At 45.9% G+C, this 21,187-nt stretch overlaps 1 protein-coding gene across 1 annotated transcript in view; it reads right to left on the bottom strand.

Moving 5' to 3' along the window:
- Positions 1-13,612, bottom strand: part of LOC103586224 (HRAS-like suppressor 3) — a 28,729-nt gene extending 15,117 nt beyond the window's left edge. The window contains exons 1-3 of the mRNA XM_008567450.1: positions 13,531-13,612; positions 12,953-13,034; positions 2,901-3,003 (exon numbers count right to left, since the gene is read on the bottom strand). Coding sequence (XP_008565672.1) covers positions 2,901-3,003; positions 12,953-12,967 — 118 coding nt within the window. The 5' untranslated portion in view covers positions 12,968-13,034; positions 13,531-13,612. The remainder of the gene's footprint in view (positions 1-2,900; positions 3,004-12,952; positions 13,035-13,530) is intronic.
- Between the last annotated feature and the right edge of the window lie 7,575 nt (positions 13,613-21,187).

The raw sequence follows: 21,187 nt of genomic DNA, 5'->3' as shown, positions 1-21,187 counted from the left end.
TGTGACCCTGGGAAAGTTCCTTAACTTCTCTGAGCCCCAATTCCTTGCAGAATAGGGACAATAACAGTCCCTACCGCACAGGGAGCTGTGAAGATTAAAGGAGTTGGCCACATGAGGCGCCTTCAGTGGTGTCCTGCACAGGGCAAGTGCTTGACGAGTGTCAGCTGTTATTATTATTATTGGAGTTGTTCACTAAGCTTCCTTCCAGCTCTAATTTCTACAATTTTCTCAGTAGCAGGGGGTCAGTGTTTGCCTCGCCTATCCCACAAGATTCCTGTGAAGCTGGAATGAGAAGACGCAGGTGGAAGCATTTTGTCCCTTCAAAGCGCATTGCTCACCCGATGATCGGAGACACACCTGTCTACCCATATCCCTGTCATGCCTTCCCCCGCCTCCCGTCCACCGATCACACCTACCAAGTGCAGGCAGTCAATTAATACTGAGGCCCTACTATGTGCCAGGCCTTATCCAAGGTAGAGACAGTGGCGTGAACAAGACAGCAGTTCACATTCAAGGGAGAGGACACTGACAGCAAACAAATACGTAAAGTAAGTTCTAGAAAATGCTATGGAGAAGACCAAGTGAAGTTACACAGGAGAGGGGGACCAGAGGAGGCTGCTGTAGCTCGGGTTGGGGAGGCCACCTGAGGAAAGGGCATCTGAGCTGAGACTTGAATGACAAAGCAGCAGCAGCTGTGCCAAGGCCTGGGGAAGAGCTGGGCAGGCTCAAGAGGCAGCCAGGAGGCCATGGCAGCTGAAATCTAGAGACCCAGCTGGAGAAAAGAGAAAGATGACCCAGAGGAGCAGGCAGAGGCCAGACCACACACACCAGGCCCCACAGCCCACAGCACAGACAGGGAATCTGTTCTACCTGTAATGGAAAAGCCAACTGAGAATTTTAAGGAGAGGAGTGATGTGATCCGATTTATACTTTACAATGATCATGCTGGATGCCTGCCCGTGAAGGATGGACTGGCTGTAAGTGGGCAAGAGGCAGAGACCAGCCAGAAGCTTCAGGAGCATCAGGCAAGAGAGGGTGGTCGCTTACACTGGGGTGTGCAGTGGGGACGGAGGGGGATGGAGGGAATTAGTCAGATCCAGGGTCTGTTTTGAAGAAAAAACCAACAGGAATTCCTAATGGATTAGATGTGGGGTGAAAAGGATCAAGAATGACTCATAGGCTTTTGGCCTGAGCATCTGGATGATGTCATCCATTGGGCTTCCATCTGGGGTACATCAAGTTCAAGATGCCAAGTGGAGAGGCCAAGTGGCCAAGAGGTTATACAAGTCTGAAGCCAAGCGGGAGTCTAGGTTGAGGGTATGGACTTAGCAGATGTGGACAAATAGAAGGTACTGGAAGCCAAAGGACCCAATGAGGTCACCTGAGCTCCATTTAGGGAAAGACAGGTACCATGTGAAGAGCAGAGAGAGGTCACTCATGTCAAATGCTGCAGACAAATCAAGTTAAGTGATGACAGGAATACTGACCGTGGCTTTGTCAATATTTGGAAGGTCTTTCGCTAGCCTTGATAAGAGTTGCTCCAGCAGGAGGGAAGAGAGGCTGCGTGGAGGGGACTGAAGAGAGACTGGGAAGTGAGGAACCCGAGATGGCCATGCAGACAACACAGCAATGAGATTTGCTCTATAGGGAGTTAAGGATGTGAGGTCTGGGTGTGTGTGTGTATTTGTTTGTTTGTTTTATCAACAGAAGATATTAGAGTTGTTTCTGTGTCAATAGGAATGACCCAGTTGAGGGGGAGAAGATGATAATGGAGAAGGAGGTGGGGAATTTGAGGAGCAAAGTGCTTACGAAAGTAAGAGGGGGTTCAGAGCCCACACGTGAGGGGCTGGTTTCCAAATAAGGGTGCTTTTTGCATTTTCACAGAAGAAAAGGCAGATTATGTGGACGCAGAGATTGGTGGTTTGGTTAATCGGGGCAAGGGAGATAACATCCACTGTGGTTACTTCTGATTTCTCTGTTAAGTACAGGGTGGCGCCATTAGTTAGAAGTAAAGAGGTGGGCAAAAGACACGTTCAAGAATGTCCACAGCAGCTCTGTTCATAGCAGCCAAAAACTGGAACCAATCTGATGTCCATCTGCTGAAGATATGTCTGGAACCAATCTGATGTCTATCAGCAGATAACAAATTGTGGTATAGCTGTATAACAGAAAATATACAGCAATGAAGAACTGCTATTTACAACACGACGACTCTCATGGGCATAATTTCAAGTGAAAGAAGCCAGACACAAAGCACGGACTGTGTGTTTCCTCTCCCACAAATTTCTAGAACACGCAAAACTAATCTCTGCAAAAGAAGCTACAACAGTGGCTGCCTAGGGTGATGGGGGTGGGGGCAAGGGGACATTGAAGCAGCATGAGGGAGTCTTCTAGGGTGACGGGAATGCTCTAGATCATGATCTGGGTCATTGTCACATGGATGGGTTTTTTAAAATCTGACTGTACACTTTACTATATTTATGTTATACCCCGGTTTAAGTAAAAAGTTTAAGAAAAGGGGTGCGAAATTCTCACAGCAATCCTCCAAGTTAAGTAATCTGAGCCTCAGTTTACAAATAAAGAAACCAAGGCTGAAGAGTAGAAACATCTGTGCCCTTTCCAGGAGTTTTATGATAAAGAACTGAATGTGTCACATATAGAGACATAGTATATAAAACACGTAAAAGTAGAGCTGCTCCCTCAACCCCTCTACAGGAATCCCCTGGGGTTCCAAGGAGCACAATTTGAAAATCCCACACCAAACTGTCTTCCTGTAATATTCAGGAACAAACCTGCGGTCAGGAAGCAAGGAGAAGGCCGGGGTCACCTGTTACCAACAGCTCCCTCCCCTCTCTTCCCAGCCCCTGGGCCAGCACAGTGGAGGCCCCAGGCGCCCTTACTTGGGGGGGCCAGGTGGATCACATATCCATCGCCAACGTAGATGGCCCAGTGTCTGTAGAAAGGGCGGAAAATCTCAATCAGGTCTCCAGGCTTGGGCTCTGGCTGCAAAAACCAAGAACAGGGCGGTTAGAGGTAGGAGGAGACCTTGGAATCAGGGGCGGAGCCCAGTTAGGAAGATGCAGCTCAGGGGCCCCATCTACTAGCTCAGCGGGAGGTATGTCCTGAGCCCTGCCCAGCCATCCTGATGCCAGTCCACCTTCACAATCCTGTGCCTCAGGCCTGCAGGGACCATGCACCTCCATTAGGGGGGCATGGGGCAGAGTTTGAGAAAAACTTCAGAGAGGGTCAAGATCACTTTTATTCAAAACTATGGACATCCCACTGTCAGATCCTGTGCTGAGTGCTGGGGGTGGGGAGAATTCCAACTCTGACCAGAATCAGGGGTGACAAGGTTCTCCAGTTTAGGCCACACTTAAATCTCTAATGAGCAAGGACACCAACTCTACAGAACACCTAGAGTCAGAGCCCATCAGAGGTGGGCTCTGGCCCCTCTATCCTTTGCCCCAGCACAATGAACGGGGTGGGGGGTGTCTGGTCCACCTGCTCCTAGGGGACAGATCTATAGGGGTTTGCCTACATCCCACCTCCAAGCTTGCTGGGCCTACCTGAGAGAGTCCATCAAGGATGAGGAAGGGGGAAGGACTCACCCTGAATGGCCTCCCTGGGGTAAAAATGACGGGCAGTTGGAATAGCCAATCACAACTCTACAACACCTATGACGCAGGGTGGATGGGCAGTTCATTTACACTTTATAGAAACATTAAAACTGCAAATAAGCATCATATACGGCAGGGGGAATATCTTTCCATGGGAATTTCACAGATAAATCATGTTCTCTTAACATCGTAAGTATAATTTATCTTCCAAAAAAGGGTACCCAGTTCTTAGAATCTATTTCAGAACAATGGATGATGGTCACATTTATGAATCCTGTTTGTTTTCCAGAATAAAAGAAAAAATATATTGTTTGTTCAGAGTTAGGGGGTCTTCAAGGATCCTCAAAGGGGAATTTTTTTGGGGGGGGCGCTTTTTTTTATTACTATTGAAACAATTGATTGTACGTCTCTGTGGAGTACAGGATTGAATATCAATACCTGTGTACAGTATGTGATGCTCAAATCAGGGTAAGTAGTACATTCAACATTACACAATGTAATCATTTTTTCTGGCCCTTCACCAATTTCTCCCTAATCAACCCCCATCACTTTTTCCCACCTCTGGTGGCCTCAGTTCCATTCTCTCCTTTTGAAAGTTAAAGGAATTATTGTGATTGTTGTATCTTTCTTTTTTTCAATATACTTTATTTTTTTAGCTCCCACTTATGAGTGAGGACATGTGGTATTTCTCTTTCTGGCTTATTTCACTTAACATAATTTTCTCTAAATTCTTCCACATTGGTGCAAATGGCAGAATTCCATTCTTTTTATGGCAGAGTAGTATTCCATGGTGTATATATACCACATTTTCCTTATCCAGTCATCCACTGATGGACATTTAAGTTGGTTCCAACTCTTGGCTATTGTAAATAGAGCTGTGATAAACATGGGAGTGCAGGTATCCTTTCAACATGATGATTTCCATTCCTTTGGGTCTATACGCAGCAGTGGGATTCCTAGATCATATGGCAGTTCTACCCATAGAACTGTACACTAAAAAGGGTAAATTATATCTTCATTTTTAAAAAGAAACTAATTAAATGCAAATTTACAATTTTTTTTTTAAATGAATAGCTACAGTTTAGAAAGAAAAAAATTGTGATTTCTTACACTCAGCAAACTTGCCTGTCCTTTGTAAGGGCAAAAGATACACATTCCCAAATATGCCAAGCTCAAAACATAATACCACTCAAGGAAACTTCTTTTTTTAAACGAAGAAAAATGTGGTGGACTCACCGACGGAGCCCTGTGCACTAGTTAGAAGCAAGGGGCCGATGTTCACATGGCAACATGGATGATCTGTGAAACACAGCGCTGAGTGGAAAAATGAGGACACACTGTGTAACACAACACCGCTTACATGAATTAAAGATATGCGCACAGAACCTGCAATACACATCTTACCAGAACCACCTGTAGTGGACTGAATTGGCCCCCCAAAACTCCCTGAAGCTTGAATTGTGTTCCCCAAATTTTATGTATTAGAAACTTAGCCCCCACTGTGACTGTTAAGAGGGGGGGGAAATCCTATTATGTAACTGAAAAGTGGAGCCTTGAAGAGGTGATTGGATTGTAGGACCGTGCAGTAGTGAATGGATTAATAATGGTGGTCAGGGGCATGGTTCTGAGGGTTTTAAAAAGAGAGTGAATGTGGAAGTTGTCCTCTTGCTCTCTCAGCTCCACCATTTCACAATGCAATACCCTGCATCACTGAAGTCACCACCAAGACCCTCAACAGATGTGTTCCCTGGACTTTGGACGTCCCAGCCTCTGAAACTATGAGCAATAAATTTTGTTTTCTTTATAAATCACCCAGTAGCAGGTATTTTGTTATAAGCAACAGAAACAGACTAATACACCACCCTGAAAAAATAATTTTTAAAAAGGTACAATAACAAGAAAAGAATCACACAAACCAAAGGACACATATTAAACACAACAGGATGTTGGCCACTGGGGAGATGGAAGCAAGGAATGATAATTAAAGGGAACAAATAAATAAACACACAAGAGGGGGTCTTGCAGGGACCAGCAAGGACAGGGAGTCATGCGCTGAAGATACAAACAATTCACCCTCTACCACTGAGGTCCAACTAGAAAAACAACTACTTGATGATACACATAAGCCAACTCAGTTGAATCAAAATTAAGAACACAAAAAAACTCATGTTCTAAATTTAGAAGTATGAAAACTACAGTCCATGGGCCAAACTTGGACCTCTTGCTTGTTTGTGTACAGCTTTCCTGAAAGCTAAGAATGGTTTTTTATATTTTTATAAATCACTGGGGGAAAAGCCAAAAGAAGAATAATATGTTGTGTCACATGAAAATTCTATGAAATCCAAATTCAGTGCCCATAAAGTTTTATGGGAACATAGCCACACTCCTATATTTACATTTTACCCATGGCTGTCCTCCGTCTCCAATTGCAGGGTTGTGTAGTTGTGACAGAGACCATACAGCCTGCAAAACCTAAAATGTTTACCATCTAGCCCTTTACAGAAAAAAAGTCTGCCAGTCCCTGTTATAAAAGGACAACAGCGATTCCGGGAATCCAGTTGTATAGGTCGTCAGGTGGTTCTGCGCCAGGAACAAGGCTTGGGCCGAGAGAGTGGGCTTCCAGACCCACAAAGAGAGCTGCCCGCTCCAGGGCGGGGCTCAGGGGAGCCCCAGCCAGCACAGTAACCAAGGCTCTCCTATGCAGCACAGGCGGTGACAACAGCAAAGCTGAGACTGTGCCCACGGGATCTCAGAACAAAAAGCCTTTATCCCCCAACAAAAGCCGTGTGGCAAAGAGCTGTCTAACAGCCATTTTCCTTAGCAAGCAAATTGAGGGGCAATTCCTGGCCTCCCAAACTCATATTAGAAAAACCACCCAAACAACCATTAATAAGAACCAGTTAAAGAAATTGTCTTACATCCACATGTACATACAGCCATTAGACACAGCAAGGTGGATTTACATGAACAGACATGGAAATAATCCAAAAATGCAAGTTGAAAAATATTATTGTTCCATTTTTGCTTAAAATACATTTTTATACATTTATAAGTAAAATGTATTATACACTATGTATGATCTGAGGAAAATACACCAAACTGTTATATATTATGTACAGTGGGTGGTTGGGATTCAGGGACGATTATATTTTCTGTTATTTTATTGTTTGGATTTTTCACCAATATGAATTACTTTGATAATGAAATTTTTAAAGATTTTTAAATAGGAAAAAAAAAACCTCATGTTGATGAACTTGCAATTTTTTAATTGGAAAATGTAGATATTATCTGTTACCAAAACCTCATGAAACCATCTCCCAATTTAGGAATAAACTTTCCTTTTAATTATTTTCTAGTTTTCCAAAATCTTTAAATAAGCAGGTATTCATTTTAGAATCAGAAAAAAAAAAAACTGAGACTTGACAAACACCAGTATGTCCAATTTTGGGCAATCCATACAATCACTACAATGTAAAAAAATAAAAACAGCCAAAAGACTAGAAATATATGTACCAACACCCTAATGAACATTCCCTCTGTGTGCTGCAGCAAAGAGTGGTTATTGTGATTTTTGCTTACTTCTATTTTTCTGTATTTTCCAGTTTTTCTGCAATGAGCATTTTGAGGTTCATAGCATGCTTCCCAACACTTTATTATGAAAAAATTTGAAACGTACAGTTTTCAAACGTTCAAAGTTGAAGGAAGTTTTTAAATGAACATCTGTATACCCACCACCTAGACTATACTATTATGTTACTGTATTTGCTTTATCACAGATATGTTCATCTATTCATTTTTCCTGCATAGTATCTTTAAGCTCTTTTTTTAAAGTGATTTAAGAGCTAAAGCACTGAGGGAATCCAGGGTGATGAGAGAGTGGTGTGCTCTAACTCCGCGCTCCAGAGCGAGCTGTGTTCCTGACTCAGAGTGCAGCCTGCATCCCCAGCTGTGGCTCTCAGACTTGAGCCTGCATGAATTACAGGAGGGGGTTGCTGAATCGCCCAGCATGTTTAACAAATCCCCTCCCCCACCCCAGGAAGGGATGTAAGTGGCCAAGGACACCCCTTGAGAATCCCTTCACCTTGGACACCCACCTCTGCCTTGGAGAGTCAAGGAACTCGCTCGTTTGCTCATTCACTCAACACATTCACTGAGCTGCGTGCCAGGCACCAGCTGGGCACCTGGGCTATGTCTATGGACAAAGCAAAGATCCCTCGTTCAGCAGGGGAGAAAGAGAATATTTTTTAAAAGGGAGAGAGAAAGAAAGAAAAAGAAAACCCGTAGTAAATAAGTAAACCATCAAGAATATTAGAAGGGATATCAAACAAAAACAGAAAGAAAAAGCAGAGCAGGGCAGGGGGCTGTAACGCTGGTGGGGGGTGGGCAGGGGTGCCATGTTAAATAGGGGGTCGGGGAGGCCTCACTGAGCATCAACCTGAAGGCGGCCAGGGAGTGAGCCCTGCAAATGTCTAAAACACCCCAGCGGGGAGATCAGCCCCAGCAAAGGCCAGGTGGAGCGTGCCCGAGGAACAGCAAGGAGCCCAGCAGGGCAGGAGTGGAAGGTACAAGCGGGGAGAGTGGTCAGGGGGCCACTGACTCCCACTGTGGGGGAGGCAGGCGGTGCAGCACCTGACGACCAATAAGGCTTTGACTATGACAGGGGCCACTGCACAATTTGGAACAGGAGAGACTAGGGTTTTAAATCCTTCTGGCTGCTGCATTGAGAAGCGATCGATCTATGCGGGGAGCACGAAGGAAGTACCCTGTGGGGAGACAAGTGCAGGTGAGGTGACGATGGCTCAGACTGGGGAGCAGGGGGGATGAAAAGTAATGAATGCCAGATCTACTTTGACGGAAGACCCAACAGGCTTTGCTGATGGAATGATGTGGGGTGTCAGATGACCCCAAGGTTTCTGGCCAGAGCACCAGGGAGGCTGGGATGGGGCTGGCTGCAGACTGAGCGGGCTGGGGAAGGACGAGCGCGTGTACCTGGGCATGCTGGGGTGAAATGCCCATTAGGCAGCCAAATGGAGAGTCAGGGGGGCAGCTGCATACCTGAGCCTGGAGCTCAGGAGAGCGGTCTGGGGTGAGGGTTATTGGTAACCTTCATGAGAACAGCTCCTACTGGGAGTTGGAGGCAAGGGCCTGGCTGAAATGGACTGAAGAGAATGGGAGGAGAGGAAGTGAAGATAATGGGGAAGAGGCAGCACCTGAGATCAGGGGGAACTTCTGTGTGGTAAAGACAGATTCAAACTCAGATCTAAGGAAGTCCAAATCATGTGCACTGTACTGCTCCTCCATGCTCAATTGCTGTGTGACCTTCAGGAATCACTTAACCTCTCTGAGCTTCTCTGGTAAAATGGGGGAACTTCTGTGTGGTAAAGACAGATTCAAACTCAGATCTAAGGAAGTCCAAATCATGTACACTGTACTGCTCCTCCATGCTCAATTGCTGTGTGACCTTCAGGAATCACTTAACCTCTCTGAGCTTCTCTGGTAAAACGGGGCTAAGACCCATCCCACAGGGTTTGTGTAAGGAATAATTGAGATAATGGGGGTGAAAGCTGTAAAGCCACTTACGCCTATGAAAGGATTGAGACCCCATGCCACAGGCTGGGTGGGTACAGGGAGGAGGAGGAGGAGGAGACCTAACTGCCCAGACTCCCCAGCCTCAGGCCCAAAGAGAAGGTGAAGGAGGGATGAACAGGAGCTGGCCTGACACATCACCCCTTGCCTCACTGCCACCCTGAGCCCAGGCCTCCTAGCCAGCAGCGAAAGGACAGTGGCAGCTCCAGCAGGCACCAGGCCCAGCTTCAGCAGCCCAAAAGTCACAGGCATTCTGGAAAACCGAGGCAAAACTCATCCCTCTTCCCAGGCTCTTGACTGCCAGGCCTCAGGCCTGTTCTTCAACACGGCAAACCTCACTCTCTCATGAATCAGAACTGCCTTTTGACTCACTTGGAAATTACCCCCCCACCACCACCACCACCACCAGGCACTCCCGGGGGTTTTCACATGTTACCTGGAATCCTGACAACAGCCCTTCCCATTTTACAGACCAGGAAACTGGGCTCAGAGCTCCCCCGCAAAGCAGTACCAGGATTCCCCTGCAGATCAGTCTGAATCCAAAGGCCACGTTCTCCCCACTACACCAAGTAACTCACAGAAAGGTACTGACATCTGAGAATAACTCAACTCCCATTGCGCGCCCTGCCCAACTCAAGGCCTGGAATGCCCTTCGCCTTCACCTCGCCAACTCCTACTCATCCCTCCAGATGGGCTCAATGGCAAACTCCTCAATGCCTCCCCAGCTGCCCCACCAGAGTGAGTGGCTGCTGCCCCGCGGCCTCAGCCCTGTCTATGGGATGACTATCTGCTGAGCTGAGCCCATGGGAGCCCACAGGAGCCCACAGGAAGAAGTGAGTTTCCATGCCCGCCCACCCGCCAGCCAGACTTGAGCAGCATGCTGACGGCCAGGACTTGGTCTAATTCACCAGCAGAGGTTTGCAGCCTGGAGGGCTGTGCTGCTTCCTCCCAGAGCCTCTCTCAGCCTGTGGTCCCTCTAGGTGAGGATGAAGCCCCAACTGGTACTGGAGAAAGGTCCTCTTTTCTCCCCTCCCCTTTGCACCTTAACTTGCTCCACTGAGATACATCAGAACATCAAGCAAACAGATTACGAAGCAGTCAACAGAGAGGTTACATTCAGAGGACAGGGAAAGCCCATCAATTTCCTCATATTATGCAGCCTCAGGTTCACTTTGGATCATCACTTCCCAGCTGCAGCTGCTCAAGTAGCCACAGATTCAAGGACCGGGCGGGTGCAGGAGAGAAGGCAAAGGCTCCTGGCCCACTCATTCTGGCAAAGTTGGAACATGGAGAGGAGAGAAATAATCAGACCAGGAAGCATCACAGGCTGGACGAAGGGGCTCAGAGAAATGTGGACGCAGTCTCATCCACAGCAGGGAGGCTCCAGGGAACTGCTCCAACAACAACTACCATTTGTCAGGCCCTGAGAGCCCACAGTGGGGAGGTGGGAGCTGTAGTCCCCCCAGCACAGATAGGGCGAATTGTCTGTAGAGAATTTAAGAACAGTAATGAAACCCACCAAAAGTCAGTATGCTTTTTATTATTACCATGTGCTGGGCATTTTAAACAATGTCAGTGATAAAATTCTGCTGCCCCAAAAGATATTTTATTGGTCTGAGTTCTAATTGCTGCAGTTACCATTGAGATTTCATAAGATACCTGAGCCTCCAATTAGCACATTTTTATTTCTTATTCTTTTAAAACTTTTGTCTTTTCCGTGGAAGTTAAATAGAAAAACACACAGTGACACAGTCAGCCCCTGACACACACACACCCAGCCACAGGTATCTGTTTCAATAGTCAGTTCCTAATGGCTCAGAATGGTTCGAGCTTTATACACAATTTATGTCACCAATCCATGCAGTCCTACATTTTACTGTGTTTAAAACTTTTGTCTTTTCCGTGGAAGTTAAATAGAAAAACACACAGTGACACAGTCAGCCCCTCACACACACACACCCAGCCACAGGTATCTGTTTCAATAGTCAGTTCCTAATGGCTCAGAATGGTTCAAGCTTTATACACAATTTATGTCACCAATCCATGCAGTCCTACATTTTACTGTGTTTAAAATAAAGACAAAACAGTCTGGTCTCCTACGTGCAAAAGCCTGGCTCATTTTCACCAAGAACTACATTTTCTTTTAAAGGAATGGATTAAATAAATGTTCACTATCATTCAGCCATTTTCTCTGATTTTTGCAGAAGAAAAATTGGGGGAATTTTGCCAAGTAAAATAAAAACTTATGATGAATTTTCTGGTGAAGATATTTTAGAGAAAATGTTTTGAATAAGGAGATATTTAAAAGCTGCTAGAACTGATTTTTTTTAAATGGGCAGTATTGCAATATCCGGAATTTATTATGAAAAGGGATTTTTATGAATCTCAGCCAAACTACTCCTAATGTTCAAGGCTTTTCCTAACTATTTATTTGCATCTCTGTAGTTTCACGTGAAAGCAGAAATTAAAAATTAAAAAAATAAAAAATGTTCTTCAATCAACTGTGAGCAAAGATGGATCGACAAATCTAGCTACACAGAATATTGAACATGAATATGCAAAGAAGATCAGTTTTGACAAAGTCATAGTCAACTTTTCAGAAGTTGTTTTCAAAAAAGAAATTGTAGTGTTATTATTCATTATTGTGACCAACCTATAGGTAAGAATACATTTTTCTCTTATTAAAAATACATTAATGCAATTAAAAACTATTAATTCATTACTTTTTCCTGTTTTTGCACTACCAAATTTACTTTGTTTTTTATTTTTTCACTAACAATTACATATACAAATTTCAATAAAAGAAAATGTTCACTGAGTGTCTTTTCTGGACATTATTACTATTCATTTCATGATTATTGCTGAAAATGTTGTCGGAGAAGAGGGATATTAAGAAGTGACCACTCCGGGTGTCAAATATGCCAGGTACACCCTGACACCAGGCAGTGTGTGCAGCTCTTTACATGGATTGAAATAATACTAACAATGATAGTGAATTATAGTTGAGTACTATAACATATATGCCAGGCTCTGTTCTGAGCACTTCCTAAGTATTAAGTGATACAGTCTTCACTCTGGGGAACAGAGGGGATTTGAACCCGACAAAGTCCCACAGCTAGGTGCTCACTGGGAACACAAGCCCAGGTGATTCTCCCTCAAAAACCTGTACTCTGAACCGCTCTGCTGCAGTCCTACCAGGGTGAAGGGAGGCATTTGCCAAGCCTCCTTATGATTTCTCATCCACATCACAGGTTAGAAAGAGGAAAAAGCCAATGCTGGCAACTTGCTGGCAGGGCTGGTCCTGAGTTGAGTCAGCTGACACCAGGAAAGGCCCCTGCAGCCAGGGCCTAGGGCGGCAGGTCCAGGCTCAGACATTCAGCTCCAGGAGCCTGTCTGGTGTCCCGGCTTGACTCAAGAAGGCGACACCCGACCTCTGTGGAGAACTCTGTGCAGTCCTTTGTGGAGCAGCAAGTCCCGCCCCTTGCTGGCTCCCTCCTCCTGAGGGCCCTGCCTTCTGCTGAGCCTGTTTCAGGCAGCAAAGCCTCCAAAACGGCCCACTCAAGGGCAAGCACTGAGTCACCAACTCCAACAGATGGCCACTGAACCAAATCTGACCTCTGATGCCTAGCAGCTGAAGGAGGTGTGGTCCCCCGTCCTCAGGGACCCTCTCTCCAAAATAATATGTCAGGCTCCAGGATGACGAGTGACCATTAAAACACCACCCCCAGCCCGCTCCGCCCCACACTTACAATGGGCGCCCGCATCTTCTCCGGTGAGTGATGTGGACCCTCAGTGACAGGCTCGATTTCGCTTTAACAGCTGCTTAAATGCCTGAGGCAGAGAGAACAGAGGTTCATTATATCATGAACAGGAAACAGCGACCCCAGGACCCCAGGGGCCGGTGGTTCTGGCGGGGACACCGTGCGAGGTTCGCTACTGACCCCTCCAGGAATAACCACCTCCCTGCCTTCAAGTTTGTCGCCGGCCCGCTCCCCGCCCCTGCACTTGGCCTTGAACGGACGGATCCCTTGCAGGGGGCCGAGCGGCTCGCAGGGCGGCCGCGGGCGGGCTGGGTCGGTGCGGGCTCCCCAGGGGCGCCCACCCTGGAAAGCCAGCCGGGGCCCGGAGCGCCCGCCGCGCCCGGCTTCTCCGCCTCCCGGCCCGCGGGTGCCAGGAAGCGGCAGCTGCCTGCGAGCTGCTCGCCTAACTCGTTTGCACCTGCCCCACACAACTGCCCCATCTCCCAGGCGGCGCTAGGGACGGGGACAGGCACCCCGCACATCTCGCCCTTCCTTCCCTACGTCCCAGAAAGAACCGCGTCACCAACCTCGCGGACTTGGGAGGTAGCGCGGCCGCCACAGCAATGGAGCGAGGTAAATGGCTACAAAAGCCTGGCCAACGTGAGGTCACCAGGCCCCTCCCCACATGCCCGGCTGACGAGCGCCTCGCACAGCTTCCTGCCCCGGCCTCTGGGGACCGCCTCTCCCCACGCCCTCCTCTGCCTGGAGACGCCCCCCGTAACCCCGCTCCAGGACCCCCGGCTCCCCACCTCTTCTCTACACCCGGACCTCCGTCCCCGCGCGATATTTAAGGACATGTTGAATGATACTTAAACTCTGTATACACATCACTGTAGGGTTATGATCAATTTACTTATCCCCTCCACTCAAGAGTGGGCTTATAGTTCAAAAACTGAGGGAGTTAAAAATATACCACCCTGGCATATTCACTATTTTGAATTAAAGGCACTTTAAAAACAGCAGATGCAAGAAGACCCTTCTGACCTCCTCTGTTTCTTAAAAGCAGATGAAATTCCCATGTGAAAGACACCCTCCCTATACTAGAAGGAAACATTCTTATTCTCAAAGGAAAGACATCTGCACAGACCTTGTTAAAATAACTCTTTTCTGCCTCCCCACATAATTTAGTTGTTTCTTCACAACTTACTACTCTTTGTCCAATTCAGTGTATAAATGACACTAACTGCTTCTTCGAGTCTTCATTTCTTTATGAATGCTTCTGTGCCACGTAAAATTTGAATTAAAGAAATGTGTATGCTTTTCTCCTGTTTATCTTATGTTAGCTTAATTCTCTGGCCCAGCTGGGATCCTAAGAGCATGGAGGTGGAGTTTTGCTGCCACCTACATCACTATATTAAATTTAAAACCATCCAGGTCACTGAGGGAGGGGCAGAGACCAGGAAAAGGGGCCAGGTCCCTGTGTGTTTGGCAGGCCAGGATCACTGTAAATAGGGGTGCTGTGGGAGTGAAGGACCCCAGGACATACAGGACAGCCCCAAGCCTCTCTCAGGGGTGTACACAACCGCACTAAGGCAAGGGTGAGCCCCATGCCCCGTCCAGGTGGGCCCTGGCAGATCAGGGCTTGAGCACTCCTCAAGGACTTCCCTCAGCCTCGTCCCTCCCTACATCCTCCCCTCCTTCCAGTGACTGGCCAGATAGCTCACTTTGTAGAGTGTGGTGCTGGTAACACCAAGGTCAGGTGTTCAGATCCCCATACCAGCCAGCTGCAAAAAAAAGAGAGAGAGAGAGAGAATTCACTAGGTCAAATGCTTGTCAAAGTATAACTTTTTGCAACTTTCTGAGAGAAGTATTTCAGAACAAAAACAATTCTTTTTTAACAGGGGGATGAAAAAAGCATCCCAGGCATATGTAATAGCCTTCCTATGCAAAAGCTAAGTTCTTTTTCCACCAGTTTGCAGGAGCCAATAGTTAGACTTTCAGAAATTTTGTCAACTGGTTGTGAAACACAGCCATTGTTAAAATTTAAATTATATAAACTTACAATTAAATAGGTTAAATTAAAAACAAAGGCAAAAAAAAAGCCATTCAAAGGCAAAGTGAGGATCTAGCAGAAAGTACTTCTAACTATCAGGTCTTAGGAGCTGGCTGGTTAATTCAGTTGGTTAGAGCATGGTGTTGACAACTATTGGGTCTTAGGCCATTGGATATCCCTAAAACCTTCCACAGAACCTGGCACATGGCAGTCATTCCATGAATGAATGGACGGATGAATGACCAAACACAGGCCCTTCCTCTGCACTGGGCTATGACTACACAGGGTAAAACCAGCTCTTGTTCATCTCTATACTCCTGCCACTCCCATGCCAGCACTGAGTCTGGAGTCAGGATGCTTGGGCCAAATCCTGGCCCTGCCGCTTGCTAGTCATAGGGCCCAGAGCATGGTTCTCTCTCTGAGCCTCAGTTTGTTCATCTGTAAAATGGGGTGATGATGATATTGCACAATATATAATGATTAGAATACATTCCCCAAAGGGAGAGCAACAAATGAAATGATGCTTATAAAGTGCTGAACCCAATGTCTGGCACGTGGTAAATCCTCCACCAGGACACACTGACTGTTCTTAACATCAGAAGAGGCATGTGCTCATCCACATCACATGATATTCACCAGCTTCCCAACAAAGAGTCAGAGGTGATGTAAATACCAGAGCTTTGTGTGTGCTATCACTCGCCCAACCACTTGCTGAGCACATTGAGCAAGGGACTATCTGTAAGGTCATCCAACCCAGGCTGGAGAGGTTTGGTTTTGAGGAAACCAGACTGACTCCTGCCTGTCCTCACCTTCTGCTTCCACAATGGCCCAGATGTCACCTCACTTATTTTTCTGTTGCTGTGCCAGAGAAAACAAAACAAAAAATATCAGGGGTGGGGTGGGGGAGTCAGGACTGTATATTTTTTTCACACAGCTCTCAAAAGGGAGCTCTGTAAGAAAGGCACTAGGTCTCACTGAGAAGCTACCACATTATGCTCGCATCACCGTTAGCAAGACTGTCCTTAGCCTTCACACTAAGGGGGGTGGACAGTTGGGACAGCCATGCCAGAATCCACCTAATATCTGACTCCAAAGCTTCCAGGGTTTTCTGCACACCACAGGTATGGAACCCCATTCTTCTTTTCATGATGGGGTCGGGGGGAGAGAATATTAATTTTTGAGTATTTGCCATCTCTCCACTTTCTGCCTTCTGAGGATGGACCCTCCAGGAGAATCCATTGTTTTGCCGTCTCTCTGAGGGAGGAGTAACAAAGCAAGTGGGAGAAAATGGCACAAGTCTAAACTGCTGTATGGGCATAAGAGACCCCATAGGGACTATGAGGCGGGGGGGGTGGGGGTAAAGTACAAGAAGGAAGCCAGGGCAGAAGGAAAGGAGAGAAAGCAAGCAGGTGAACTGCGTTTAAGGGGAGGCTGTTTGCAATGCCTCTTTACACACAAGGAACAGAATTCATAGATTTCATAACATGAGGGTTTCTGTTGCTTAACAGCAACTCTCTGAACGGGAGCACTCCCCAGGGGAAAAGTGCTCCATCAGCCAACTGCATACAGGGTTTCACTGTGTCCAGGCTACTGTGATAAGTAAGCCTTTTTGAACATGCCAGTTTTGACAGTTTGCTCTAACCAGAAAAATGAGGCTTTTACAAAAGAAAAGTAAGGTGAAATGTAACCTCCTTCTAAATCTTTGAAACCTCTCAAGTTCTACGGAAGAGACAAAACAAATCCCTATGAAATGTCTTGAAAAGCTTCCACTGCATAAATGTACAGCATAACCATCTCTACTTTCCCTTAAAACAACATTCCAGAACATTTAACCTGGGAACGTCCCAGGCTCTCTCAATTCAACGTTTGTTGAATGGCCAGTCTGGGGAACTAGTAACTGCAGTGGGCATTTGTTTGGGTCTGCCCAGCAGTCTTTCATTTGGTGGCTCTATGTGGTTCTGGTGGAGATGCCAATCATAGGACCCTATCACCCTGGCTAGAGACACCTGATTATCATGCCCCAGCCTCCAGGCTATAGTGTTGACCCTGGAAGGAGCACAACTCAAGCCATGCTAATCAGAAGCCTTCTCTAGAATGGATATGTGAGCACACACACATATTTTTAAATAGGCAGTAGGGTTTTTTAAAAAACTCTTTCCTCTGGGGAAATTAAAGTGGAATGATACAAACCTAGAACCATTTGTGTCTGCCTTCCTCTCAGGAAACACATCTGCAACAGCAGATAATTCAGCCACTGCACATTGAGATAAGGGCCCTCCTTTGAGTTGACATTCCTCCAGTGCCTGATGTCAGTTTTGCCCCCACACATCCAGTTACAAAAAACTTCCCAGTTAGAATTCCTTCTTTTTTTGATTAAGCTGTTAGACTTGTCTTCTACAAACTGATACATGATAATCAAAGGCAAGCCTTAGTTTTCTTGCCTTCTCCCCGTCCATACATGACCACACTCCTCGCCCTGGTTTTTCCTTCTTCCCAGCTTATGCTGAAGAGTGGGCATCAATCATGATGGTAGCAACCAAGTATCAAACCTTTATTTTCATCATACTCTTCACATATCAACCTGTGAGTTTGCCCCTTCTCTGCTAAAGTGTGATGAAATCGAGTGCAGCACCAGGCATAGTGCCTGACACATGCTCCCAATCAGGAATGGACGGTTGGATGGATAAAGGCTGCTGACCCCACCCAGTGTATGTTTCAAACCAGGGAAGAAATCTTTTACTATAGGGATAAATTGGGTATGTCTAGCTCTTAGCCATTATTTGAGAAGTTCAATGCAACCTCCTCCAAGGTCACCAGGGAAAGAGAAAGCTTACAGTAGAGCTCTATCTGTCCCCACCACAGCCCCCAAAGAGGAACCATTAAAACAGCTGGCTCCAGGTGGGTCAAAGCGAAATGCTACTCATTCAAAGGCCCTCACAAGTCCATGTTATAAATAAAATTTGTGCTCATGTTTAAGCAATCCCACAAACAGCACAGCCTCCTCCAGCACTATGCTAGTAAAACACTAATTCAGTATTGTTTTGTAGATCAGAGAAAGCTAACTTGAACCACGTTGCACTACTACCTTTGACACCAAGTTATCCATCGCGCTGGAGATCCTATTCACTTTGCCAAGCCCTGTTCTATTTCACAGACCCTCCCATATTAAAGAAAGAAACAGGAGGCTGTAGCTGCTGAGTGCACGGAGCAGGAGCTGGCAAAATCCACAGCTGTGCCCTTCGGATGAAGTTGTATGGAGGCAGCAGGGGAGAAGAGGGCATCAGTGGCCCTTCTATTTCACAGACCCTCCCATATTAAAGAAAGAAACAGGAGGCTGTAGCTGCTGAGTGCACAGAGCAGGAGCTGGCAAAATCCACAGCTGTGCCCTTCGGATGAAGTTGTATGGAGGCAGCAGGGGAGAAGAGGGCATCAGTGGCCCTCAGGCCAGCAATCCCACTAATAGGGTTCCCATGGACCCACACTGGAGCGAGGAGCCACAGCTGAAAAAAAGTAGCCACTCAGAGGCTGGTGAGTCATCACAAGGGACCAGCGTACAGCCCGTCCCATGGGCAGTGTTTGCAGCACAGGCAGTAGGGGAGATGGGCCCACTGGGGAAACGCTGGTGCACAGCAAGGACAGCTGATCTGCCCCCAATCAGCATGGGACCACTCAGAGGAGACTGGTCAGGAATATACAATTGCATGGGGTACAGTTTAATGAAAAGACTCAGGCCCAGACCAGTGTTTCTACACAACTCAGGTGCATTGGATTTCACAAAACCCGGAAGTCCTATAAAGTCAACCATTAAAACCTGCGCTGCACAAAAAGCCTTCCCCAGGGAACAAGCAGCAAAGCAGCAATTTAGCTCAATCAAGAGCTCAAGTACTGGTCTCCACAGGAAGTTCCCCCACTTTAGAAGTAAGCAAAGGACCACAAACTAGATCCAGCACAGAGTTTAAGTGGTGGGAACAACAAATAATACAACACAGAACTGAAAGAAAAACAGAGTACCCACAACCAGAGACAAAGTTTGATATTAACTAGTAAAGGTCTCATTTCACCAAAGAACACCTATAACACCTAAAAGGACCAGAAGTCCCCTGAGCTACCAAGCCAGAAAGGGGGGACAAAGCACACCACCAGCACCATAGGGCCCACCCAGGGTCCAGAGGCATGCAGCCAGGCAGTGGACCCTCCTCCCACAACCAGGCAAACTGCCAGCACCACGGGGCCTGCCCAGGACCCGGAGGCATGGAGCCAGGGACCGGACACCCTCCCACAACCAGGTACACCACCATCACCACCAAATAGGTAAGGAGGATGCCAAAAACATCACCTCCATGTGGGTGGCCCACCACAGCCACCACAATAACCATGGCTGCCGCAAAAGCGGGCAGACGCCACAACCACCATGCAGATGGTTCGCCAGCCACTGGAGTGCACTGACACAAGGAGAGGTACCAGCAGAGACCAAAGTAAAGAAGAGGATGTCTCTCTCCACAAAGCCCATTCCAGAGTAACAGAAGAAGCATCTGCTCTATGAAAATATTGAGGGGCCTGAACACACCTCTCAGCATTGGACAGATCATCTAGGCAACAAATCAACAGAGTAACCAGCACTCTCTCAGGAGAAAAGAAATCTAGAGCAATTAGAGGGGGCAAGAGGGAGGGAGAGGGAGAGGGGGAGAGATTGTACAAGGGGCATAAAGAGTAAGTATGATTTGTAATAAAAAAGAGGTCACATGTTGTAATCTTTATTACATTAAATGACCTTACAACTAGCAGTGAAACAATAACATGCTTTTAATATGAGTAATAACATAACTTCATTGCACTTTTTAAAAAACTACATTAAATTTTAAAGCCATTCAAAGACAAGGGTGTAACAGAAAATACTTTTAACAAATCATTTTTTTTAATGAAAAACACAAAAGAAATCTGAGGAAAATTTTTATATATACAAGATTAAATATCAGCTCCTTTAAGGCGTACATCCATGACAGCATTTATTCATCTAAGTTAGAGAGCTTTGGGAATCTATCCAATTTTCCCTTGGTCATAAAAACACTACATTTAAATTTTAGTTCTGGCACATGAAATTCCTTCCCAAAGAAAAATTTCTTTCAAAACCTTTCTATCCCTAGATCTATTTTGAAAAATTCCTGATATGAGGTACTTCGGTCATTGATCACGTCAGTTATGATCCTGCCCTTCCTTTTTGTTCATTATTTTTTTGTGTGGTTTAAGGTTTTGTGTGTGTGAAAGATTTAAGGGTTCAATTCACAGTGCTGAATTTTGCTTTTTTAAAGAAAACCAGCTACCAAAATTGCTTTTTTATCCTAATTACACCTGTTAGTAAATAGGATACTTTTAACATTCATTTTTCAGAGAAGGCACTATGACAATTTAGGAAAACAGCTTTCAGGAGCTTGCATAGTCCTCTGGATTAAAGGCATCCTTACTACTCTGAACACAGTGAACTCTTGGTGATTGTGTCTGGCAACAGATCACCTATTCTGAACCTCAGGTAAAAGCTGTCTACTTGCCTCCAGACCATACTGAATTGCACTTCCTCCTTGGTACTGCCCATCCCACAGAGCATTCTCTCTGTTGTCTCTGAACCACATACAATACTGTTTATAAAAGTGATGATTCCAGAGCCACAGTGCTGACCAACTGAGGCTGAGGCAATCCCTGGATATAAAGCTGGAAATATTAATTTTTTTTTAACAAGCCTCCTAGGTTAAGTCTTATGCACTCCAAGGCAGATGAGATCCACTACCCAAAACAAAGCTATAATATGATTTATCATAACATAAGGAAAACTATTTAATTGCAAATGGTCCTTTCCAATGGACTTCCTAATATCATTTTTAAAAATCATACAAATAATTTGTACTTTCATGATCGAATATTGTCTTTATTATGCCCTTACCCCTTGACTAAAATGTTGAATTCAAATGTAAGCCACATGCAGCCCACATTGGCTACCTTAGATGGCAACATCAATTACTTATGAATAATTCCATGAAAAAAAAACAATAGCTCTATGAAGTCTTCCATATGCTACATCATTAAAAAAAAAAACTAGGAAAAAAATGAAACTCTTTGTTTTATTGCTTCCGTTGGACTTAACCTATTTATTTTCTCTACAACTCATACATGCACACATACTCATCCAAACTCACCCT

Source organism: Galeopterus variegatus, unplaced genomic scaffold, assembly GCF_000696425.1.
Source record: "Galeopterus variegatus unplaced genomic scaffold, G_variegatus-3.0.2 Scaffold319, whole genome shotgun sequence".
Taxonomy (NCBI): domain Eukaryota; kingdom Metazoa; phylum Chordata; class Mammalia; order Dermoptera; family Cynocephalidae; genus Galeopterus; species Galeopterus variegatus.
Note: the sequence above shows the minus strand (reverse complement) of the source record. Positions and strands in the feature narration are given on the sequence as shown.